Source organism: Carassius auratus, chromosome 15 (assembly GCF_003368295.1).
Source record: "Carassius auratus strain Wakin chromosome 15, ASM336829v1, whole genome shotgun sequence".
Lineage (NCBI taxonomy): Eukaryota > Metazoa > Chordata > Actinopteri > Cypriniformes > Cyprinidae > Carassius > Carassius auratus.
This window is the reverse complement of record NC_039257.1, coordinates 18,242,476-18,269,140: the sequence shown is the minus strand read 5'-3', so window position 1 is coordinate 18,269,140 and position 26,665 is coordinate 18,242,476. Positions and strand designations below refer to the sequence as shown.

Genomic DNA, 26,665 nt, shown 5'->3' with positions numbered 1-26,665 from the left:
ATAGCAGAGTGAAAGCATAGGTCCGGCAGTCTTCCTGTAAGCAGCAAATAATGCAAATTAAGATCTCCTTCTGTAGCGATTTCACTTTGTGAACTACAAGGAGAATATTTGTGATCTCGATTAGCATTGAATGATGCTTAATTGTCTCAGACTTCTCGTTGAAGTTTCCTTCATGACGATTTTGGAATGTGCATCATTTAAGATTGTGAGTTTCGTTTGAGTATTCATTATATTATAATTATGCCATTTATTTAGCGTTTAACTTGATATACCGCTACTGGATTATAATTTATGTAAAATGAGTGTGTTTCCTCGATTATGTGTAGCATATGCTCTTATGATGGCGAGTATGATCGCCCATTATAATAAGTTACTATGACGCAGCAATTTCTGTTGTGCTGTTATCACACATTTAAGCAGTTTTCCGTTACTGATTGTTTATTTGCTTATTATAGAACCAAATTTAGAGTCATATACAGCAACGGGATAAATCAATAACAAGCATCTTAGACTTTGCATTCATCATCGTTGAATATTCATCGTGCATCAGGAGACCTGAGACTACAGCTTAACGACCAGCTTCACATCTTTATCCTGATATTTGAACCTCTTAAAGAAATGTGAAGACCAACACAGACTGTTGCACCCCTTGTTTCCACTACATATTTGTGAAATCAGCCTCCATCTGTATCCTTGAAATCCACATCTGTTGAAGTAATTTAATTTGTTTGTTTGTTATTTTGTGCAGGCCTACACTCTTTATATGTATTTTTTTTTTTTGCTATTTGTGATCTACCTTTATGGTAAATATGTACATTGTGTATTTGATCATTGATATTCAGCATCATAAAGAGTTAATTATTACAATTTAGTACAACTGCCTCCTCTTCATTTCTCTCGTGGCCATTGGACATCAAATGTGGTAATCGACACTCTGAGACGGTTGACACTGTAGTAGTAATCGGTGCAATACAGTTCCTTCCAAACAATGCCTTCACTTAAAGCGGAAGAAGCAGAGAAATCGAAGCTGGATCCAGACCCTGGATACAGCAGATTCCTGCTTTCAGCTCTGCGTTGTTCTGTCGATGTAGTTCAAAATCCTTTCAACGACACTGCAGTGGTATATTGTCCGAAAAAGTGAGAGTGCTCTCTCAAGCAATGAGACGGGGTAAAATGTTAGAATACAGGTGAGAACATTGTCCGACATTATTTTATAAAGGTGTTTATTCAATTTGGAATCGATTAATTAAAGCTACCAGATTTCATTTTCCCCCTCTACGCTAAGGCAAGCTTATATTTTTAACAGTTTACTATGCATTCATAATTTATTTTAGCTACTTGGACTTATTCTATTGTAGCAAAAACGTTCTTTATTATTAACATATTATTAATACATATAGAGAGAAGTATTGGCACATACAGAGAGAAGGAATTTAAGTTTTTTTTTCCCATTTTCCATGTAGTAATTTCCATCTCAAATATTAATTTTGTCCTAATAAAATTATAAATTAAAGTAATTATTTACCAAAAAGAGCATGCTTGAAATGAAAGATGAGATCAATTACAATTTACAAATAAATATTAATTGTGAACAGAATATTATATTATGTTATGCTTTTAATTCCAATCAAACTGTATAAACATGCAAAAAGTGTGAAATTTTTTTTTCAATTGAACCTCTTTTAACTAGCATATTTACTGAAGTACATCTTCTTTTCGATCCTGTTTTCTTTAAATTCACCAACATATCAGAATATTTAAATATGAAAAAATTTAGTTGGGTCAAGTTGGTTTAAGGATCTACAGCAAAATATAGAGAACTTTGGTGATAACTAAAAGAATATATCATTACTGCGATATTATTTTCTCATTAGAATTGACATAAAAAGTGGGAAATGTTGTTCAAAAACATACATTTACAAACAAACTGACCACCGACCACTACCTTGAGACACCATTTTTATTTTTTAGCTCAGCTGTCAGAGAATCGAATGCACAGGATTGTAAGATTAAGTTAACTAAGCCTATGTTAAGTTATATAAATATAAAAAGCATACAGAACCATTTTTGCCATCTACAATTCAGAAAGACTGGGATTTTGAGTTTTAATGAAAAAGTGAAGTGACATTCAGCCAAGTATGGTGACCCATACTCCGAATTTGTGCTCTGCATTTAACCCATCCGAAATGCACACACACAGAGCAGTGATCACACACCCGGAGCAGTGGGCAGCCATTTATGCTCCGGCGCCCGGGGAGCAGTTGGGGGTTCGATGCCTTGCTCAAGGGCACCTAAGTCGTGGTATTGAAGGTGGAGAGAGAACTGTACATGCACTCCGCCAACCCACAATTCCGTCCGGCCGAGACTAGAACCCACAACCCTTCGATTGGGAGTCCAACCCTCTAACCATTAGGCCATGACTTCCCCAAAAATTTGGCCATTTAGGCCCCAGCAAGGATAGACTAATAGACTAATAAATCAATGTGCGTGCACTCTGTGTGTGATTTGGTGATAAAGCCTACTTGATAATGTCAGATTGCACATCATTACAACATCACTTGCCATATTTTCACAGACGATGCTGTATATCGACCACCCCTGACTCGACTCGAGTGGAAAATGAAATAATCAGAGGATGTGCAAAGTGCTCACTTGTTTGCGCGAGCAAAGGTGTTTTTTTTAGGAGTCTAACTTGCAAACGCCAGACCACTGATTCGTCAAACCTGCTTTCCTATTCTGTGTTCTTCGGACTATTTTGTAGTGAGTAACGATTATACTTAGGGGAAATGTATCAGAGTAAAAGTATTCATTTTAATTAGAAAATGTAGTGGAGTAAAAGTAGAAGTTTTACTTTTACTTTTCTACCTTTAGAAATATTTTTACTTCGTTACATTACACCACTGATAAAGTGTTGGAGAATGCAATCCTGTGGTGAGTCTTTACTTTGAAAATGAATCCGTCAGATAAAACTGATGAAAAGTGATTAATAAAAGTCATTATTAGATCACGGTTAATATACTGATCCAGTATGTCTGCTCTAGGACTTTCCATTTAAGAGCAAGGAGCGTCATTCTCTGGAGTATGTCAGGCAGTTTCCTCACCTCAGATGCCAAACAAATGCCTTCAGCTCTTTGCTCAGGATCCGAAGTGAGGCTTCTGCTGCGATCCAGTCATTCTTCAGAGTAAGAAGTGATCATTTACCGTTTAAAGATTGGCATCAGTAAGATTTCTCAAAAGAAGTCTCTTATGCCCACCAAAGGCTGCATTTATTTGATCAAAGTATTGTGAAATATCTATACAAATAAAAATAACTGTTTAGTTGTAATATATTTTAAGAAGACATTTATTAATGTAAAGCATTTTAGTGTCATTACTTCAGTCTTCAGTGTCACATGATCCTTCAGAGATCATTAAAATATTCTGATTTGTTGCTTAAGAAGCTGTGTGTACTTATTAATTTTACATATTTTATTATAGTTTGTAATATTAGAAATGTTTAAAAAACCTTACTGCCTAAAACTTTTGAATAGTAGTAAAAATTATTATTATATTATTTTAAATGTATTTTCATTCTTTTATTCTTAAATTAGCTGTATAATGTGCAATTAATAACAAATCATGATTATAAAGAATAATAATACAATTATAACCAATTAATGATCCTTCAGAAATCATTTGAATATTCTTACTATAATATAATTAATTATGAAACAATTATCCTTATTTTTAATTGTGGTTAACAGTTCTTCTGCTTATTATTTTGTGGAAAACTTGATGCCTTTTTTCAGGATTATTTGTTGAAAAGAAAGCATTTATTTGAAATACAGTTTACTAAATGAATTATTAGACTGTGTCTGTCTGAAGGCTCTCTCTTCACCTTTCAGATGAAATCATGTTTTTATTATTATTTACAAAAGTACATAGATTTTTGCCTCCTTCAGCAAGCAACATCTCCAGTCGTTAATATTGCTGCCTCAAGCCAAGGCACAAGACTCAGTTCTTCCTGGAAGACGAAACATCTCCACAGATGACACTTTCAGAGTGACAGTGATCGGTCTTACACCTGGAACAAAACACAGAAATTAGCTTTATTGTTAAATTCATTATTAGAACAGATGCTGTTTTTAATTGTTTTTAGCTACCTAAAACCAGTCATGGTGAATAATCCTGTCAGATCAAGCTGACGTTCTGGCTTTTGCTGCAGAAAGGAGCAGATCAAATGGCACCATTCTGTGGAGAAAGATGAAAGAGACGTCTGATTATTACTGTAAACTACATTCGCTCTATTCCAAGCTGAAAGCTCTTTAGGTCAGTAAAACAGGATAAATTGCTGCATTATCCATATGCCATCTCCAGTTAATCCTATAAAGTTTTGTAGTAGAATTGTACTTGTGGAGAAGAACTCAGCTTCTGTCAAGCCAGGTTTGGACCAGGTGTTCATGTTGGTCCTGTAGATGCTGAAACTATCTAGAATATATCCACACAGCATTCTGAACAAGAGGATACTCAATGCTGCCTCTGTTTGTGTTACACAAAGTGGAACGCATCCATGCAGTGTGATAAACGCTGGACGACTGACGAACTGTAGACGTCCTGAAGGTCCTTCCAGTCCAGCAGCTTAATAATGTCCATCACTGCATTGATAGGTCAACATTTTGGGGAAGGGCCTTGGGCTCTTTAGACTGGATGAAATAAACATTTTTGGCCTTTTTTTTAATTTTTTATAAATAGTGATTTTTACTCAGTCTTGGGTAATTAATATTTCTATTGAAAAATCCCTTGTACTCACAATACTGATACTTTCCACTTGTTTTGACTTTTTGACAAATTTTACTGCTACCTGATGGAAAAAACAATTAATATACCAGAGGATGGAATACCATAACAAATAAAAAAACAAAAAAATATATAAATTTAAAGTGTGCATTTTCATCCTACATTTAAAAAATAATACTATATATATATATATATATATATATATATATATATATATATATATATATAGTGAATTTGCAATAGAAGAACCATTCAGGGTTCTCCAAAGAACATTTCAGTGATCAGTTCTTAAAGGTGGGGTAAGTGATTTCTGGTAGCCAATGGTGATATTTCACCAAAACAAACACGCCCCTACCCCAAAAGGGTCTCGCCCCTATTTTAATAGTTCCGCTCCACACATATGTACACAACCCAGACAACGATTATGGTGGAATCAGCTGTGGCAGCTGGCGGAGGGAATGATGTCATCATTAAGTGAAAGCAATATGTGTTACAGGTCAAATGTGTTTTGGTAGTACTGTGTGTTTTAATGTGCGTATACTATTTATTTTAACAACATATTAGTTCTGTGAAATAAAGCAAAACCAATGTTACTCGCCTATCGAGAAGAAACAAAGCAACCTCGATGTGGATCGAAGGCCTTCCCGCTTCTTGAGTTCTCTTCAGCGATGTAAAGGTGATCCGATATTTACACGGGTTCTACTTCTTGCCTTATCGTAAGCCATCTTTTGTTCGTCAGATGTTTTTTTTGTTTGTTTCATCTCTATCTTTCTGTCATCATTTGGCTTGGCTAATGTCTGTCCTGTGCACTGAGCGCTTTCTCTCTCTTCCCCATCATGAGTAGACACGCCCCTTACTGCTGATTGGCTACATGTTTGTTTTGGTACTCTGTCCGACTCAGTTTTCTAAAGCATTTTTGAAAAAATAAATACCCCACCTTAAAAAGAACCATTTTATTCTTATTGTGATTTAAATATTTAATTAATCTAAATAACCTTTTGTGCAGTGGATGTTATTTGTGTTACGATTATTTTAAAGTCTAACAAGTCTAGTCAAATCTCAAATCAAATAGTTTTTAGCTCATCTTAGGCTCAGTACCTAAAACCAGTCATGGTAAACAATCCTGTCCAGATCAATCCGACGTTCTGGCTTTTGCTGCAGAAGGGAGCAGATCAAATAGCAGCATTCTGTGCAGAAAGATGGAAGAGACGTCTGATTATTACTGTAAACTACATCTGCTTTAATTCTAAGCAGTAAAATCTGCTGCATTATCCATATGTCCATCTCCAATAAAGTTTCTGTTGTAGAGTTGTACTTGTGAAGAAGAACTCACCTTCTGTCAAGCCAGGTTTGGACCAGGTGTTCAAGTTGGTCCTGTAGAAGTCGTAACTATCTGGAAAGTGTCCACACAGCATTCTGAACAAGAGGATCCCTAAAGACCAGACCGTCGCTGGCTTTCCATGGAACTCCCCCTTCAGTATGTACTCGGGAGGACAGTACATAACTGTTCCTGGAGGAAAAAGAGTTTTAGTGTTTTAGTCATTACCACAGCATGTCTTCTTACCATTAAGTATTGAGTAAACTGATTCACAAGAGTTTTTAGAGATAAAACACACCACTGAAGCTTGTGTAGGCAGATTCTGTCAGGACACTGCCACATCCAAAGTCAATTAGTTTGATTTGGAGGTTCTCCAAGTTTATCAGCAGGTTCTCTAACTTGATGTCCCCATGGTAAACTCCACGTCTACAACATGCACTGGCGGCTAGTGTTGCCCCAAACATGATGAGCTTCGCTAACTTCTCATCGATGCTGCCTCCATTGCGTTGCACAAAGCGTAAAACATCCATGCAGTGTGAGAAGCGCTGGACGACAATGACGTAGAAGTTCTGCTGGTCCTGCCAGTCCAGCAGCCTAATAATATCCATCACTGGGCCTTTATTGGCCAGAATTGTCAGGGCGACTTCTTTGGGAAGGGGCTTGGGATGATCAGGCTGGAAGAAAGAAACATTTTATGATGTAGAATTGGAATTTAACTCAGTCTTGGGAAAGTGTGTCTAGTCTAGTGAAAAATCACACTCACAATGCTGATATATTCCGTGTGTTTTGTCTTTTTGACGAATTTCATTGCCACCTGATGAACATAACAAAAAAAACAATTTATATGTGTAGGATGCCATAAATTATTTAAAAAACATAGCCAAAGCATTAATTTTAATCCTACACTCTTAAAAATAAAGCTTCTCCAAAGAACATTTCAGTGAACACTTCTTAAAAGCACATATTTTTCTTAATGTGGAAAATATTTTGATCTTCATGAAGCCGATAAAGAATCTTTATTTTTAAGAGTGTAAAGGCCAAGAGCAGTTGATGTTAAGTAAAAAAATCAAACCTTAAGTCTATCCTCCAAACGAGTCGCATTATAGACGGCGCCAAATCCACCTTGACCCAGCTTGCTGCCAATTTCATATCGGCGGCAAATGTTGTCTATTAAAAGATGAAAATAAAAATAAAAACAATGTTTAGTGGTACTGCTTCAAAGATAAGAGCATGTGTGTGTTATGTTTGGGATTGTGGCAATAAACTCACCTTCAGGTCTCGTGTCCACTTCATTGCTGTCCAACTCTATCATCAGAGGAGACACTTCACCTGCTCTCACACTGACTGGAGCATCGTGGACTTGAGTTTGGAGGTCTTTCTGCACCAGAGGCTCAGCAGCAGGAGGGACTTGAAGAACACTGGTGTGAGGTTCCTCGAGATCAGTGACCTCTACAGATCTGCAGATGGGCTGTTGAGGCTTCTGATCTAAAGAGGAGAATACCAGCACAAGATGTTAGGTAGCAGTGACTAAATAAATAATAAATACATTTCATAGCCACATAATTTGTTCACCTATTAAACATGCAAACATAACTATCCTGTTACACTTTTACATTTATTATAGAAGAGAAGCTAAAAGACTGTCTTACAATTATGAGACAGGAAAGTTCCCGTAGATATTCATATTTAGGTGTGAATAATTAAGTGACACTTAAATATAAAGAGCTCCAGAAAATGAATTACAGTTTTTACCGTCGGTTCTCCCGGATGTTTCTGTCTCAGTACCTTGGTCTTTCATCTCATCCTGACCTGAGATCTTGCTTTTGGTGATTTTTTTCCTCAAACGGGAAGAGAACCATTTAAAGAAGTGGCCCACTTTCTTTTTATTGCTCTTCTTCTCCTCTTTCAGAGGAGAGGTGGGAAGCACAGTTCCCTCCCCTTCATCAACAGTCTTCTCATCAGGTCGATGAGGATGATGTTTCTCTTCCATGTCGGCGCTGGATTTTGGGGGTTTACTGTGAGGGAGGTCGTAGACCTGCTCGCTCTCAATAAACGGTTGTACTCGTGAAGTACTCTGTCCCATGATAAATTTCTGTCGTGTATCAATCAGACTTCAGCAGCAACAAACTGAGAAACCTAAATGAGTGAAGTGAGGAGCTCTGTACGGTTTTAATACTCGCGCAACATTCTAAAAGTTCTAAGTTTCTTTGTGACATCACAGCGGCTCTGACGTAGCTGAGGAAATCGGAGGGGGAAAAAAACTTTACAAATACAAATTATGGAGTCTTGATTAACTATTAATGGGATTTGTTAAACTCTGTTATTATTGTGAAGTTTAAAGGATTATATATAAACATTCACAGACAAAACAACAACAACAACAATAATAAAAATAAAACCTTTCTTGTGTTCATTTCTCAGTCACAGAAAGCTGCAGCATATGACTGCCTCTTTCTGGATGTATAACCCAGATGTAGCTAATAGCTTTAGTTTGTCGGTTTTATTTTCTTAACGCCTTTCCAGTATCTATGGCTATCGCGCTTGCGAGAACCAGTTAATCCATACACAAGTCTGTTATATTGACAAATATCGTCACAACATAAGGACACAAACGTGAAAGGCTTTATTTAACAAGCAGCTACTTAACATATCCACCGTTACTGAACAAGAATAAAATCTCTCTCTCTCTCTCTCTCCCTTTCCCCAGGAAGCAATTTCGAGAAGCTTATTAAATTACTTTCCAATTAATATAATCCAATAAAATCTGTTTTTTTTTTTTGTTTTGTTTTGTTAACCCAACATAATACAAGGGAACAACTTGCGTGTAAATTGAGATCTTGCATTACATAAATTCGTCCACTAAGTGGCGTGTTTCTCAAACAAATTAATACGCTCGTTAAAGTGACGGCTGGTTCAAATTCTGGGAAAACACTCGTGCCCTCTGCCAGCTGAGGCTCATTTTATAACATGAGGCAACAGGCTGCACCTTAAAGAAAATGTTATTTTCTGAGAAATGCTTACAAACTTTATAAGACTTAAAAGAGGGGTGAGATAAACTAACTAGGCTATATGTGCGAGTCGGTGTCGACGCAGTGAACTCCACGCTTGTGCTTCATTGTCTCTGTTCATCCCTACAGTAAGAAAGAGTCCCGTCCCTTCAGTTCAGAGGGCGTGGTGTGTGTATGTGTGAGTGTGAGTGGGAAAACAAACAGCATACAACCAACTCTACTTCCTACATCTGCGTACAACTCGAGCATTTCTTCCCCTCAGCTCGCGTCAAGCGTCTCTCCTGCGCTTAGTGTTTACACTGAGTCCCGCTGAGCTCAGAGGACGCGTCCCATCATCACTAAATGACGCGCCGCAGCGCTGCAGTTTTACATCCACACCACAGCTCCACGCGCGCTCAACATAGATGGACCCGCATCATCTGAGGACTTCAGAGTGATATTACCGTCGTGATTGTGTTTTTCTTTTTGTAAAATGAGCGGAGGGGAAATCATCTGTCAGGGATGGTTGAGAAAGTCGCCACCCGAGAAGAAGCTCCGGAGATATGTAAGTGTTTCAAACGCTATGTTCTTCTGTGTTAGAATATTGTGCTTTATGTACAGTTACAGTGATGCACAAAGCTGTGCATAACTTTTATTAAACAATTATCTGAAAGGAATCTATTCATTCTTATAATTAAAATTAAGGTGAATGTTAATTTCTAATTCAACAATATGTGCTTGACTTTGGTTTTGTATGAGAGAAAAAAAGTTGAAAATAGAAAACAACTTTGGACCGGCTTAATGTGCCTTGCTGGTCATGCATGTGTTTAGATAACAAGTGCCCCAAATCCAATCCATCTAAAACCAGAAAACAGACCAGCCTGCTTAGACTAGTCTAAAGGTTTTTTTTTGTTTTTTGTTTTTTTTCCCAAGAAGATAATCCTGATATCTAAAGAGCAGGGTGTCTGAAGACTGCTATAGACCTTTTTTATTTTTATATAAATAGTGTGCATAAAGATGAGCTTTACATTAACTTGATGACGGCAATTGAGATGTACTAAAATGAAACAAGGTGCATCTGACTGATATTGTTTTTAATGTAGATCATTATGTCAATATCTACACAGCAGGGCACAATATGTAATACTGGTTTCTACATTACACAAATTAAAAGTGCAGTTTGAATATTTTTGCTAATGGTACACATCTTGCACATAAAGAAATTAAAAGCATTTTTGAGAAATTGATCAGTCTTCTAAAAAAAAAAAATAAAAAAAACCCTGAAGGCTTCTATATGGAAAGGGTCTGCCACGCTTGGGTGATGCCATGTTGAAATCACATGACCTGTCATTCAATGAATGTTCATTCAGTACTCCTATTTTGGACCATAACCTTATTTTTTTTTTTATAACAAAAAGGAATAAAACATAAGCACTGTATGAAACTATGGCACAAAGTACATTTTCATTTAATCATTTAGCAGACGCTTTTATCCAAAGCAACTTATAAAGTAGAAGCAATTAGACCAATGAGAGAGCAACAATATAAAATAGCTGTGACATGTCTGGGTTAGTCTAGCACAGTGTGCATAGCAAGTTTTAAAAAAAAATATTTATATACATAAATTAGACCGAATAGAATAGAAAGTGCTAGTATTAATTGGTCAGATGATGATGAAAAATATGTGTCTTTAAATGTATAAGATGTATAGACGTGAGATGCATCCAGACCAGTAGGTGTCAGTATGGCCCGAAACACTTCAGGGCATATTAGATCCAGTTAGCTGAACATAAACAAATACTTACTGAGTGAACTTTTAATGATAACGAGACCCAAAACAGCTGAAATCAAACAAGTACTTTTTTACACACTATTTCTTCAGTTGACTAAAAGCATTAAAACCGAAATGTGATGACAAGGCAGTGGATACATTTGACACAAGGAGAAACTAACTGCTGTTTATCGGTCATGTTGGCACGCTTCGTGGCTGTTGCTGATAATAGATCGACATATATGTGTATATATATGTATTTATATTATCAGTCAGGACAAGGTTACTAATCAGACAAGTATATTTATCTCTTTATTGTTGTCCTAGCTTTAGCAGGTGCAGGCTGTTTTGCACTGGCATCAAATGTAAAACCGAAATAAAAACCTTTGACTAGTACATTTTAAGAACGCACAACTATGCATTTATTATTTGGGATGACCACCAATAATAGCTGCTTTTTAATAAGATTATGAGTATTATAATCTGGACTTAATTGAACTAAAGAAGCTGTGCACAAAGGGGTTTGAAGACACCACAGAGACACCGTCTGTCTCCTAATTCTGTTTTGGACAGCTGTCTACGCAACTGTTCCTATTAAAAGAGCAGAAACTGTTTACTATCCCTCTCTCATCCGATATTAGCTTGCTAGTAGCCAGTTGCTGCATTATTGTAAACTGGAGACCACCGTTGGACATGTGGACTCCTTATATCCTTCTTTGGTGGCTGAACGTTGGAGACTGTTGCTTTCCGGTGTGCCAAAGCAGATAATGCGTCCTTCACAAAAGCCGGGAAGGCCTTTAGTCCTACATTTCATAAATACAGCTGTCTCATATTTATCTACAGCGTTGCATTACAGGACTTCTCCATCCTCCTACCTAACTTTGCCATGATGTCATCTCACTTTCCCATTCTCTCGTTCTCCTTCCTTCTCTCTCGGTTTCATCAGGAGAGCCCGTATCTGTATGTCCTCAGATGCACACATGCTAGGTCATTTCCTCATTGTCTTCCACATAAAGCAGCCCTGTCTTATGTGGAGCTGCACAGGAACTGTTCATGTCAAAATAAGTGGGCAGCTGGGGCTGGGGAGAGGAAAAGCAGACACATGTTTACCTTATAAGTGAAGGTCAGTACTCCTTAAATCAAAAAACGAGTTCGCTCACAAATGCAACATAGGCTCATTGGAAAAACACACGCCAACTACGTTTTTGTGAAACTCTAAAAACATTTCCATTGTATCCGTACAATTCTCTGCAGTACCCAGCCCAAATCAACACTAGAGGCAGTAAAGCAACAACATATTTTATTATGATTACGTAAACAGATTTTACATTTAAAAAAGCCACGTTCACATAGCTATAAAGATAACGATATTAGCGTTCTCACCAGTGGACTGTTTATTCTAAACACACACTCGTCTGCCGCTTTTAATTCTTGTGCTCATTATAGCAGGATGGATTCTGATTGGGTGTCAGTGTTTGTATCGTTCGTCAGCTAGAAAAAAGTCGTGAAGTGATTCCAACGTATCGTTTCTCTGTGCCTTTTTTCGTCTATGAGCCTGCAAGCCTCCCGGTTTTTATCCAAAATATCTTAAATTGTGTTCCGAAGATGGACAAAGCTTTTACGGGTTAGGAACGACATGGGGGTAAGTGATTAATGACAAAATTTTCATTTTGGGGTCGAGTATCCCTTTAAATAGTCAGCTCCATATCCGTTGCTTTTCAAACATCGTAAACTTGCTCGGTGGCTCACTTTGTACTGTATTGTAAATGTTTTTATTTGATGTTTGTTTTGGTTAACCAGTCTGTTTACTGTAGGTGGTACTTTATTGTTTTTAAACGGGAAATAGTATTAACCCTTTAGTGCCTCTCACTGGACAATTTAATTCTGAATTGCTGTGATGGTAACAACAACCAGCATTATAAAATGTTGCCAGATTCCCATTAATCCGTTTTGGATAAAACTGAACAGACTTTAAGCGCCACTGACGGGATATCTACTTGTAAGGGTTATTATGTCATATTTTGCACAAATGTTTTTTACACACTTTTACACCTTTGTGTTGGAATATTAAATATTTTATGGTGCTTTATTGTTGTTTTTATTTTTATTTGTTTGTCTTTGTGGTGCTGTTGTTTTATGTCACAAGGCTTGCGTAACAATTGAGAAAATTATAACATTTTTGTATTTAATGGAAATTAACAGCGACATATAATGATAGTAATTTCACTTTTGGCCCACTTTTAGTCCACAAGCTGGACATTGTGATCTTGAGGTCTTGCATCCAAAAATCCACATAACTAAGGGTTAAAAAGGCCAGGTAAGGACATTCAACAGACATTCTCAAATCAGCTAGACAGGGAAATGCTTGTGCCAAAGGGACTAATTGTCTCATCTAAAAAAATTCCTTCCACTTAAACAGGCTGCGCTGGACAATGACAACCATTAAGGGCACTGAATTGCTGTCATCTGACATTACTGACATGCTAATGCGGAGAGATATTTTAAGCGCCTGTGGATTTCAGCATTCCTCTTGTAAGGTGTTTTTGGGAGAAAAAGAACTGGAGCGGTTGGGCTGGTTAATGATTGATTGGTCCTTTCGCATGTTTTTGGATTAGTAAAGAGTTTGACTCTCTCATTTAGTTTGTCGTTGGCCTAGAAGTACTATGGCTTCTTTTGAAGTTTGAGAGTGAATGCCAAGGCAAATACATTACAAGGGAAATTTGACTAATGCATTCTCATTAGTGATTGTGAGACTTTAGCGAATGTATTATGGGTGGATTAGTACTTTCTTATTCTATTCATATAAAATGCTCTTGATTTTCATTCTTCGGACTCCCTCAAATTCCAAATAAATATTCAGGTAATAATTTTGTTTTCCATTGGTTAAAAAAAACAACAACAAAAAAACAAGCTTTTCATGCTTTCCAAGTTCAGGTGTCCTTAAAGTAGAACAGGTAAATACACGCTTTGAAGGTATCTCCTTAACGTCAATCCTCTCATGTAAATAGTATGCAAATCCTCATGGCAAGCACCCTGGGCAGTTACAGCCTAGTAACAACAGTTGAAAACGGACGTAGTGCATTTGCTGATGCTTTTTATGTCCTTTCTGAGAGCGTAGTCTATATTTGCTTTAATGTTTTTTATTATATTTTTCCAGTTTTTCTTAATTTAATCTTGTCTTTTTTTTTTTTTATAGCAGTATGTATTTGCAATAAAAGTATGACTGAGATAAAGATATCTCAGTTTATATATATATATATATATATGTATGATGCATTGGAGAGAGCATGAAAGCAAATTAGTAAATGAACACACATCTGCAGCAATATCAGTCTCTGGCCCCCACTTGTTTTATCAGATGGAACATTCCGTATATTAAGGTCCTAAATAGCCTCCTAATTCATGATGGTAATCCAAGAGAAAACCGATTCTCATGAACAAAAAAAAAAAACAAGGGGGGATTATGAGGAACATGTCTAGATCAAGCTTAAACACAAAACTGACTGGAAAAAAAAAGAAAGAAAATAAGTATTTTGAAAATGTTTTGCATAAGAAAAATAAAACTTCAAGGACGATTGTGACCTATTTAGGACCTATTTTAGGATCATTTAGATTTTTTTTTTTTTTTTTTGCATTGTGATTTATAATTTTCAAGAAAATTAAGCACATTATCTGTACTACTGCAATGTGTCATGATGTAGTCATTGTTTTTAATTAAATATGATCTTATACTGTACCTAAAAATACTGTGAAACCATTATTTTTGTATTATTATTATTATTATTATTATTTACTGAAGAAAATGTATTCGGGAAATCAACCAATATTATATATAAATAAATGAAAACATTTTATAAATTAAAAAAGCATTTTGAAATAAAAATTAAATTTATATATATATATATATATATATATATATATATATATATATATATATATATATATATATATATATATATATATATATTTTTTTTTTTATTTAATGAATTAGAAAAAAATAATACTTTTATAAAACCCTTAGGGACCTAAAAATAGACTTTGTGATAGTAGACTGGTGATATTCACCCATATATATATTTAACTCCATCATTAAGATTGTCCCACTTGTCCGTCTAACCTGTGAAGCCGTGCCAAAGGCTTTGTCACTACTGACTGCAATAAAACTGAAGGTCGGAAATGGACAATTCTGGCATTTCCCACCACAGCTTCTCATTTCCTTTTCCTACAACTGCCACTGGCTTCCTCTGTGTCGGCTGTCATATGAATCTGTTAATCTTTTGTAGGCATTATAAATGCCTGAGCAGAAGAAGGTGACAATATCTCAACTGTGCTTGTGTAACATGAGCGTTAGCAGTAGTTGGTACCACCCACTCTGGTCCTGATCTGACATCACCTCCAAAACACGTCTGTTTGCATAATCCATCGCTACATTCCTGCATGATCATATCGGGGGAAGTGTTCTCTCCCTACACCACATGTCCTCCCTACATTGTGTTGTTGTCTGGAAAGTGTACTTCATGTGCATTTGAAGTTGTTTGTGTGTCTGCAAGTTTCCAGAGCCGGCACACAGACAGGTTCAGAGTCACTGTGTCAGCTGCCGACCGTGCTGTTGTTTTGCAGAGGGGCGCTGGGAAGTCCTTGCCCTCCGAGGTCAGAATCGAACACCTCCCAGTTCCTGCTTTGACAGGCAAACCAACGCTCAAACAGACATTCTCCTTGTTTCACATCATCTGACACACATTGGATTTGCTCTCAATTCCGAAATTGCAGACAGCTGGATGTCCTTTGAGTGCTGGGAGACGCTCAGCGAAATGTGTGCTCTAGGGTTGAGTTAATGAGTCTGTGTACTGTAGATTACTATTCAATGCCTGGGAGTTCAGCAATAGTCACGACTAGGGATGGTTTTTGAGATTTGAACAAACCCATGACCTTAAGAGGAATATTCTGGGTTCGGTACAGTTTAAGCTCAATTGACAGCCCTTCAAAAATCTGTTTCCATGTTTGCCTCCTTTTCTAAAAAAGTAAATAAATCAATACGTATACATATCTGGGTTGCAGTGAGACACTTGCAGTGAAAGTGAATGTAAACACTGTATTGCCACAAGACTAATAAACAATGTGGGAAAGCTTCACATCCTCCAAAATTTGCCCCATTTATTTCAATTCTAAATGTCTTAACCTTGATTGTTGCATCTTTTTTTTTCAATTAATATTGTACTATTACTTAATATTATTTTATTGTCTGTTTCAAAAGTATGGCCACAAGAGATTGGCTAAATAAAATCAGTGTTTTTAGTGTGAAAAAAACAAACAAAACTTTTGTGTGTAAAATTTGTATTGTGGTTTTACCATCAAGAATTACTAGCCTTTTAAAAATTCCTAGTAAATCTTTCATTATACAATTGGCGTAATGGGAAGCTCCTCCCCTTACATGAACGCAGATAAGCCAATGGCAGTCGAGTATCAGCTGCACGGGGACCAGAACTCGGACATCTTTAAGTTCCAGCGCCATCGAGAAAAGATGTGCCACGGTTACTTGTAATACTGATTTCAGGTTGCCCGAGAGGAATTGCGATGGAATTTAACCTAATCCATTTTCTAAACCCAAACAAGAGACTTTAAGGCCCAATACCAATTCTACCCCTTAGCCCTTCCCCTTTCCCCTACCCCTCCGTTTCGCGTGTTCATGTGAAGGGGTAGGGGTGTCTCGATTCTCTTTTGGTTGGAGGGGAAGGGGTAAGGGGAAGGACCAGATGGCCCTCAAGCGAAGATATTTTGGGACCACACTTCAAACGAAGGGCTATGAATTATCTCGGCAACAAGGCTGCTACATTGTACAAAAGGACACATAAATGTAAGCTTTTTTGGCATAAATAAAGATTTTAACGAAAAGTAATCAATTGTTGTGTGTTACATTTCAATTGTGAGTTCATATTAATGGTCATGTTACTCAAAGGAATGTTCGCTAATATTTGCTACCGTCATATCATTACAGACTCCATGATAGTTCCACAGCATATGTCTGATCAGGGCGATAACTGCTGTAGACTAATCCCCCCAATAATTAGAAATCGCTAAACCATTTTCTCCAATATTGTCGATTCGAGAGAGAGAGAAATGGAAGTTGCGTGTGTTCGCGTCTGTGCGTTTTATCTTTTTAGAGTGAGTTTACTTAATAACAGCGATTGTATCCTCTCGTCACTGGAAAATATAATGTAGCGATTCAGTATTTAAACTGTATTTAATAAAATTCGTGGGGCAGCGTTGACAAGCTTATTTTCTCCTGGATGTGTGAGCTGTGCAATTTCCGATATGTATGTGTCAGTAAGCAGCTCATTAATCCAGAACGATAATTAAAGGCTCTAACGCACACCATTATATGTGTGTATTGTAAGAGCTAGACAACGAATAATGATGTGTGATGGCATAGTAGTGGTGTCCCAATCCTTAGGGGACTATTTTCTCCCCTACCCCTTGACACTCTGTTTTAAGGGACAAGGGGAAGGGGTAGGTGGAGGGGTAGGGGAAGGGGAAGGGGTATAAAATAGAATTGGGATTGGGCCTAAGACTTTCATTTGCTTCAGCAAGGTATTTGGGGCTAAAACTAGCTAACTAAACTAAAACTAGCTTTTCCCGCTTTCATTATGATCTGAAAAACCTTGTTTCTAATTTAATCTAGTTACACACCATATTCATTTTAAAATATTTTATATAGCCTATCCCTCCATGGCATTTTAAAGTCCCACTTGAATGCATCTTGACAAGGTGGTCCTTCTGTGTCCAAAATGTATCAAAAACATCTTGGGACCGGGTTTTCACACTGACAGCTGTCATTGTAAGACAGTTAGCAACTTTGTTTGTTTGTCCGAAATAGCGACAGTAACTAAGGGGGACGGGGCTTACAGGTCAATCGTGGATTCAAACTTTTCATCAGCTTGTTTTCTTTTGGTTAGCACAAGTTTTGTATTTCTTCTTATAACTGATTGATTGTAGGCCTCGATTATCAGCTTTAGTCCAGTGCAATAACAGTCGGGGTCAAAAAGCCTGGAGAACAACATGAAGGTTAAAGTTATTTGTAACACTTTTGTTGCCATGAGATAATAAAACTCTGAATACAGATACGCTAAAACTGAATCAAGCTTAGCGTTAGTTCTGGCAGGTCACGCTAGTCAAGCTTGCATCAGCTTACTCTCAGCTGATCCCCATCTACCTATAGGAATATGGCACCTATATAAGCATTCATATATAAGGTCCCTCTGTATTATCAGCAGTTTGCATTGCTCTAAAGCTAATTAGCCTCCTCCATCCCCAGCTCCTCCTCTGTCGGGATTCAGCCTTCGGATGTTCTTTTTCATCGGACTAATTCTAAAATGTGTACATAAAATTATATAACTTTAACGATTTCTGCAGTACTTTTATGTTGGTTCTGTTATCTTTACCCTGGGGGGTCACTGCTCTCCTCCGTGCTAGGCTGCATTGCCCAGCAATCATCTTTGACGATAGCGGTCCTGACAGAAATATATATATTTGCATGTTTTCACAGAAGAATAAATATTTATATTTTTTAAATAAACCTTTTTTTAAAGAAAACAAATCAGAATGTTTTACTCCGTTTCAATATTATAGCCACAAAACATGAACAAAATATGAGTGTAACATGGTTTTAGCCTTAAAGTACTAGCTAACCTTTTCTCTGTAAAGTTATTTCCAGTTTAACTAAATTGTTACCATGACATATTGCTATAAATCCTAAAACTGTATGCATGTATTTATTTAATGATTGTGGGTGTGTGTGGGTGTTCTTTTTTTATTTTATTTTTTATTTATGTATTATTTTTTAGAAAAATGAGGAACAAAAAAATCTATTGGAGGAGGAACCCATTACCTCATCCATATCTAGCTACTGCAATATCATATCTTTCACCTGGTAGCCGACAAAACAAGCACAAACAGAAAAGAACAGTATTGATGACAATGATGATTGTTTTGTTTCCTGCTTGTCTCTGTCATACTGTGTATGAGACATAAATTACATCATTAATCCACAACAGGTTATGGCTTTCTTTATATGAGCCTCTTATTTGACACACTTTTTCTGACCTTTCTTTAGCCAGGAAATTACAGTCAAGACGGAGGATCTTTATATAGTAAATAGCCTGGCCTTCAGCATGTCCTGTGGAGCTACCTGTTTGTGTTGTAAGCTGAAAGCTCAACAGCAGCGGCAGCATGTTCCAGACTTCCTCTGGATGGCACCTACAGGAAATGTTCAGCCCCAGGTCTCATGAGGAGGGGAAATGAGTGGGACGTGTTTTGGGTTTCTTGTGACTTTTTTTTTTAAGTGTGTTTTTATTATAGGAAATCAAATGCCACGGATAGTGATCTTGTGACAAAAAAAAGTTTGAGTGCCTTTTATTAGTTTTTATTGTCAAGGTGTCAATGTTTGTTTTGATCATGTCCATATATACTTTATATACTATAACTGGCCATGATCAAACTTTAACAATTGACAGGAAAATTACATAAAAGTAGATCTATCTATCTATCTATCTATCTATCTATCTATCTATCTATCTATCTATCTATCTATCTATCTATACACACACACACACACACACACACACTAGGGATGTAACGATTAACCGCAAGCCGGTTGAAATAAATAAACGTGACGACACAAACCATACAAAGTCCCTATAAGGCAAGTCATGTCACTTTGAAAAGCCTCTCATGCATTCAAATGCAACTCCAATATCATCACTTTGAAACATAAAATTCTCCCAAACTGTAAATTTAATATTTGAAATCACCAATGAAATCTGACAACAACTGTGCCATGAATGTTAATTTTTCTCATATAAAAAGCTTATTTCATAATTAAAAAGCTTATTTTCAGCTTATTTTAGGTCAGCTAGTGCACATGCGCAGTCCTAGGCGCACATCTCAGAACTGACTGTTTCTATAGCAACCGGGACTTCTAATGATGGCTGCAGTGATGCGCTGATGTTACAGATTAGCGATTGGCTCTTTCATTCAGAAGGCGGAGCTTCCTGCGATTGATTGGCCATGTTAAGCATTGCATTTTTACCCTTTCGAAACTATACGAGTGACACATGTTGGGAATTCTGTAAACTGTCTCATTTAGAAGGCTGCGCCCTCTGGAGGTCACATCCTCTGTAGGATGCATATACGAAGCATATACGAATTAAATGAGACACACTTCGTCGGACGGGCAGAAAAATAAACAGGAAGTATAACGTTGCTATGCCAACACATTTAGAGCATTGTTTCGCTCTCACACTACTTAAATTAAGTAAAATTGTTTCTAAATTTGCAAAATAATAATAATAAAAAAATGCTTTTGCTTTTATTTTGTTCAGTGTTTGTAAAACAGACATCTGTTAGCGAAAAAAAAATGTGAACTCAAATGTGAACTCCAGAGATCGCAGCCTTCTAAAAGAGACACAGCTGTATAGTATACTATACTATATGTGTGTGTGTGTGTGTGTGTGTGTGTATACATATATATTAGGGGTGTGCCGGTTTCATAATTGGTGATGACGGTTATGACGTGAGTCAAAAGTGACGGTTCATAACATAACCGTCGGGGGGGGGGGGGCTTCTGCCGTAGAGTCAATTGGTTGTTCTTGGAGATAGCGGGTTAACTCCGTATCAGCGCCACTCTGATCGGTAAAGGGGCAGAGATTTCAGACCTCCGTTTATTAAGGAGATCTGTCACAAAACTCATCATCCGCACCAACGTTTTTTGAGCAAATTTCAAAGCCGCACCCGCCCGCCATCCACTGATTGTTTTGCGATGCAATGCTTTGCTGATGCGAGCCGCAAAAAAAGCCATTGTCTGTTCTAGAAAGGATGCAGCAAAGATATTTAATGCTAATGTATGAGGCATAGGCCTACGCAGAGTTTCATTTACGATGAGATGCGCTCTAGTTCACAGTGCAGGTTATCATTGTCTGCTATATTTGCTTTTTATTTATTAAAATACATGCAATTGGTTGATGAAACATTTATTAAAATTAAGATAAAATTAGTAAAGGTTTTCTACAAAGCAAAATTTTATGAAGTGGTAAATATCATGTCTGACGATTTACAAAACTTTATTAAATGGTAAAAACCATGTCTCCCAATATATTGCGCATCTTATGATCCTATCTAAAAAATGAAAATAATTTTTGATAAAAAATGTTTTAATGAAAAATATTTTAATGACACGGTTTTGGCGGTTATAGAGTTCTAATGACGGTGTTCAACTATAACCGTCGGTCTCACGGTTATATACTAACCGTCACACCCCTAATATATATATATATATATATATATATATATATATATATATATATATATATATATATATATGTATATATATATGTGTATGTGTGTGTGTGTGTGTGTGTGTGTGTATATATATATATATATATATATATATATATATATATATATATATATATATATATATATATGTATATGTATATATATATATATATATATGTATATGTATATATATATATATATATATATATGTATATATATATATATGTATATATATATATACACAGTGGGGATCGAAAGTTTGGGCACCCCTTGCAGAATCTGTGAAAATATGAGTAATTTTCAAAAAATAAGAGAGATCATACTAATTGCATGTTATTTTTTATTTAGTACTGTCCTGAGTAAGATATTGTACATAAAAGATATTAACATTTAGTCCACAAGACAAAAAAATTGCTGAAATTATTAAAATAACCCCACTCAAAAGTTTGGGAAGCCTTGGTTCTTAATATTGTGTTCTGTTTCCTGATGATCCTCGACTGTCTTTCTGGTTTGTGATGGTTGTGCACGAGTCCCTTGTTTGTTCTGAACAGTTAAACTGAGCAGCGTTCTTCAGAAAAATCTTTAAGGTCCTGCAGATTCTTCAGTTTTCCAGCATCTTTGCATATTTGAACCCTTTCCAGCAGTGACTTTATGATTTTGAGATACATCTTATCACACTAAGGACATTTGAGGGACTCAAACACAACTATTTAAAAAGATTCAAACATTCACTGATTCTCCAGAAGGAAACTAGATGCATTAAGAGCTGGGGGGTGAAAACTTTTGAACATGATGAAGATGGCCAAATTTGTCTTATTTTGTTGAAATATAATTGTTTTCCATTTAGTTCTGCCCTTCGTAAGCAACAGAAGATACTTGTATGTTTCCCGGTACACAAATTAAGTACAATTTACCTTGATCTTCAAATTTGAATCTTTTTAAATAGTTGTGTTTGAGTCCCTCAAATGTCTTTAGTGTGAAAAGATGCATCTCAAAATCATACTCATAATCACACTATATACCGTATTTTTCGGGCCCATATGTCGCACTGTACTATAAGTCACATTCATTTAGAACCAAGAACCAAGAGAAAACATTACCGTCTACAGCCGCGAGAGGGCGCTCTATGTTTTCAGTGTAGACTACAGGAGCACTGAGCAGCATAGAGCGCCCTCTTGCGGCTGTAGACGGTAATGTTTTCTATTGGTTCATTTCTCTCGGTTCATGTCAAATTAATTTCGATAAATAAGTCGCACCAGCCAAACTATGAAAAAAAAGTGTGACTTATAGTCCGGAAAATACGGTAGTTTTTGATATTAAAGTTCATAAGTGCAGCGCTGCTTTGTTTACAGTGGAAACCAAGGAACCGCTTTAAGCGCCACCTGCTGGCAGAGAGTGAATCTGCTCAACTGATGTTTCTTTTTCATGTAGATATTTTTTATCTAGTTTCACAAAACTGAAGTCAACCCGCTCGAATCATGAGTTGAGTGAATCGTTACATCCCTAACACACACACACACACACACACAGAGACACACAGACACACACACACAAGCTCAAAAACCTCCACTGTGTCTTGCTGCCTGTTTTAGAAGTTAATTTACAACTGGGTGACATTAATTTAAGTCTTAGGCAAGTATCTGTAGTCTTCCAAATTTGCAAAGTACGCTGACTAATTATGTAGACTGGTAAGAAGTACTTTTATTGTCCTGCAGCTTGAACAGATTGATAAAACATAAATAAAATTTACATTTATACTATGTTTGTCCCATGAATGCTAAATGGAATTATGGACGTAATCATGAAATAAAAAGAGTCTTTGAATCGTTTTGGGGAGATTGTTGGGTAAATTATGTTGATATTATTTCTAATTTACTGCATTAGGACATTCATACATTTTAGGTTGGATATTTACTTATGTGTTTTATTATTTATGCAGATGCATTGAAAGACCATGTATTTATCTAGTCATTAATTTTCGTAATCCACCTAACTTTTTATTCTTTTTTATTTTTAATGCACAGAAGTATTTGTTTATTTTATAAAAAGGCGTAAGATGTCAATAGTTAAGCTGCAGTATATTGTCTACTCCTTCATAGAATACAAAGCGTTTGGGATGCGGAATGTTGCACCGGTATCGACTGACTTCAGAAATGACCCTGATACCCTCCCCATCACTTTCCAGAAAAAATGGTTTATACAAATGGACACAAATTCCCAATGTTCTCTGTGTCCAAATGCTCCAGTGCTCAAGGGCTTTGTGGAGATCTATTAGTCGATTATGTTCTGAGATGATGAGCAGTTATTATGAAAGTGATCATTAAAACATTTGTCTGTTTGACGGTTGAGGCCACCCGTGCATGTGATGTCATCATATTAAAGATGTGATTGCGGCGTTTGACGGGGGTCACATGGCACACAGAGGGTCGCGCTTGATTAAAATGATGGGAGAGGGGCTGTGTTGGCTTTGCTCCATGTCTACTTCAGAAATGGGCCCAGGACAAAGCCCTGTCTTATCACAGGCGGTAACACACGTCCCTCTCACAATATAACGTTATGATCGAGGCTCTGGACTCTGAGCATAACTTGTTTTTCTATAACAAGCTATAAAATATTTTCTATAAAAACGTTACTATCCTGGCAGTGACACATAGCTTGTTTTATATTTAATTTAATTACATTAATGTTATAAGTTGATATTTAGGCTACAATAAATATGTTAACTGCTACTATGTAAAAGGTAAACTGCTGTAAAAAGCAACTTATTTGTTTAAAGTGTTCGCAAACCAAATGTTATTACACTTTTGTTCATATAGCAGTAGGCCTACTTTTAAATGAAAAAAGTGCACAAATCACAACTTTTGAATGCATTCTTAGTTTTGTGCATAAAAATGTGATTAATTGCTTAATTGATGATTAAATGTTCGCTTACAGAACGTAATCTTTTAGAGGGCTGTTTACAAGTACTGATATTCATATATGTTTGGATGATTTTAATCATATGTGCCAAAACACAACTCATTTCTTTAGGTGAAAGTAAACCAAAGAAATAGCAAAGTTATTTAATGCACCTATAGATCATCTTATAAATTAGCTTTGTGTTCAGAGTTGATGTGTGTGATACTCTTCATAGATCATGTTAAATCATTATCACCCAGTATTGAAATGCAGAAGCGGCCTGTTGCATTTCCATCAGTTCACAAGCTCCTGATGGACTAGTTAATCATTCTTGTTGTCGTTGAGCAACCTGAATTTCCGACATGTTTTATCTGCATCAAAAATCAAGCCAAAATGGGGTTTTAAGGTCTTCAGATGCTTAATGGTGTTAAACCACTGAATGTTATTTTGCTCGCACTAAACACGCAGTACATGAAGCTTATTTTGTCAGCTAATGCCACAAAATGTAGCTCTTAATGTTGGCATTTAAAAAATGTGAAGATCAAATTCAAAAACAACAGCAAGCCTGAAAAGGAAGTCCTCTATTTGCTTTTTATATAATATTATTCTGTTAGCTTTGTTGACTATTAAAGAATTAGAAGGCCAGATGGGAAAAGAAATTGCAGCGGTTTGTTTAGACGCATTACTGTTTGCTTGAGGTTGGTAAGAATTTTTTTTTATTATGTTTTTGAAAAGTCTGGTGCTTAAAGGGATACTCCACCCCAAAATAACATTTATGTCATTAATCACCTACCCCCATCTCGTTCCAAACCCGTAAAAGCTTCGTCCGTCTTCAGAACACAATTTATTATATTATGGATGAAAACCGGGAGGCTTTCTCTGAATATTTCTCACTCATTTTGTGTGTATTTTGTGAATCATTTGCACTGTATGTATTGTTGCAAAAGACAATTTGTGCAATTCTTTTTACTACTTGCTGCACGGTTTGTGTTTATTGTTCACCCTCGGCTTGAAAATATATTTCTCTGGAAAAAAATAACAAAACCTTTTTTTGTTTTTTTATAATATAACACTCTTTCCGTTTTCTTTACTCCCTAAATGATTTTGGGCACATCTCTATTGTTAGTAAACGAAATAGGCCTGTTTTTCATTTAAAAGCGCAGATAACAATATTGGAATAAATGGCAATAACTTGCTTGGGGAATGTTATATGGTAACACAATTTTACTTGGAAGTGTAAAAACACCCAGGTACAACTTTCTAAAGAAAAAATATTCCAACCTTTAGGAGTTTCGGTTTGAGTACACCGTAAATGCAAAAAAACCATCGCTTTCTGATGCACAGTGTCCCCCTTTAGAAAAATTGTTCAATGTCCAGGCTCCTCCGTTGCTTTAGATGAGAAACCCTTTAGCATTAATATGCCAACGCAAAAGGATTATGGTTAAATTATATATTGGGCAATAATATTGCCATTTATTGCATATATGTTGGGGTGTGATTTTTCAATGTAAACAATCACAACAGTTTTATTTAAATTACACTATTTACACATTTATGAGCAGGTAACCCTGCCCCTAAACCTACCATTTGTCAATAAGACACAATATATAACAGGCAGATACAACTATACCATCATAATTTATTAAAAATAAATGTATAATCCAAGTCTTTCGAGGCAAAATGATTACGATAAAACCTTACGTTTTACTCTCTTCTTCACATAAAGGTATCGTATGGCTTCAGAAGACTCGGAATGCAACGCAATATGTTTGTAATGCTTCTATACTGCTTGTTTATGGTTGGTTTTTGCAATAAATACCTGTGACTGTACTTTTATTTGCCTGTTAGGTGTTTTTTATTGTTCAGAAGTGGGTAGGTTTAGAGTAGGAGTGGGGTTACGTGCTCTAATGAAAGTATTTATATAAAATTATTTATATTTGATACAAATGCATGAAAAGCATTAAATTAAGACAAACAGCTGAAAACAATGGAGGACTCTGTGCTTTGAAAAATTGGTAGCTTGAGCTTCAAAAAGCGACACCAGGATGTCCTGACCAAGAATCAATATATGACGAGTTGGAGTGAGACTGTGTTGCAGAAAGTTGTTATTATTATTATTATTATTTTCAGTATTCTATGACAAACAGAAATTTGAATTGGGAATCTTCTAACATTTTAAATGTCTTTTACTGTTACTTTGACTTCAGATGGCTTATGTTGTACACTCATCTCGTCCTTATTAGAACACTGTCATCCTTTGAGTCAAACCCAACTGAAGTGTGCCCTGCTTACTCTCGTTCAGTTCTCAAACACAAAAACAGCACAGATGGCAGAGAGCAGAGGAAGTGACACAAAGAGTTCTGATGAGCCAGAATGCTTTGCTGTCACTCAGCGCTCTCATGCATGGCTTTATGAATGGATCAGGGCGCACATTCAGCCCTTGCTTTAGAGTTTTAACTCTTTTTTTTCAAATATGAGTGGGTGTCGACTAAATACATTTGATTGGATCAAGCTATCAGCACTCAATGGCTTCATTGAGAAGTGACGCATGTGTCTTTTGCTTATCAGGGCTCAATGTTTGATACG

General features: G+C 36.4%; 2 protein-coding genes across 5 annotated transcripts in view; one reads left to right on the top strand and one right to left on the bottom strand.

Moving 5' to 3' along the window:
- Window positions 1-3,837: 3,837 nt before the first annotated feature.
- On the bottom strand, window positions 3,838-8,442 carry LOC113115299 (serine/threonine-protein kinase pim-2-like). 4 transcript variants are annotated; one of them, XR_003293865.1, is made up of 11 exons: window positions 7,847-8,442; window positions 7,364-7,579; window positions 7,167-7,261; window positions 6,858-6,908; window positions 6,393-6,768; window positions 6,110-6,286; window positions 5,875-5,963; window positions 4,790-4,840; window positions 4,390-4,682; window positions 4,143-4,198; window positions 3,838-4,063 (listed from the first exon to the last, which is right to left on the bottom strand). XR_003293865.1 is itself a non-coding variant. In XM_026282769.1 (8 exons), the coding sequence occupies exons 1-7, from the start codon at window positions 8,175-8,177 to the stop codon at window positions 5,875-5,877; spliced, it is 1,335 nt and encodes a 444-aa protein (XP_026138554.1). In that variant the 5' UTR covers window positions 8,178-8,442; the 3' UTR covers window positions 4,713-4,840. The 4 variants fall into 4 exon arrangements, 1 of the variants encoding a protein (XP_026138554.1); XR_003293863.1 differs by having other exon boundaries at window positions 4,143-4,682; XR_003293864.1 differs by lacking the exon at window positions 4,790-4,840 and having other exon boundaries at window positions 4,143-4,682.
- Window positions 8,443-9,055: 613 nt separating this feature from the next.
- Window positions 9,056-26,665, top strand: part of gab2 (GRB2-associated binding protein 2) — an 80,015-nt gene continuing 62,405 nt past the window's right edge. Inside the window, exon 1 of the mRNA XM_026282764.1 lies at window positions 9,056-9,646. Coding sequence (XP_026138549.1) covers window positions 9,575-9,646 — 72 coding nt within the window. The 5' untranslated portion in view covers window positions 9,056-9,574. The remainder of the gene's footprint in view (window positions 9,647-26,665) is intronic.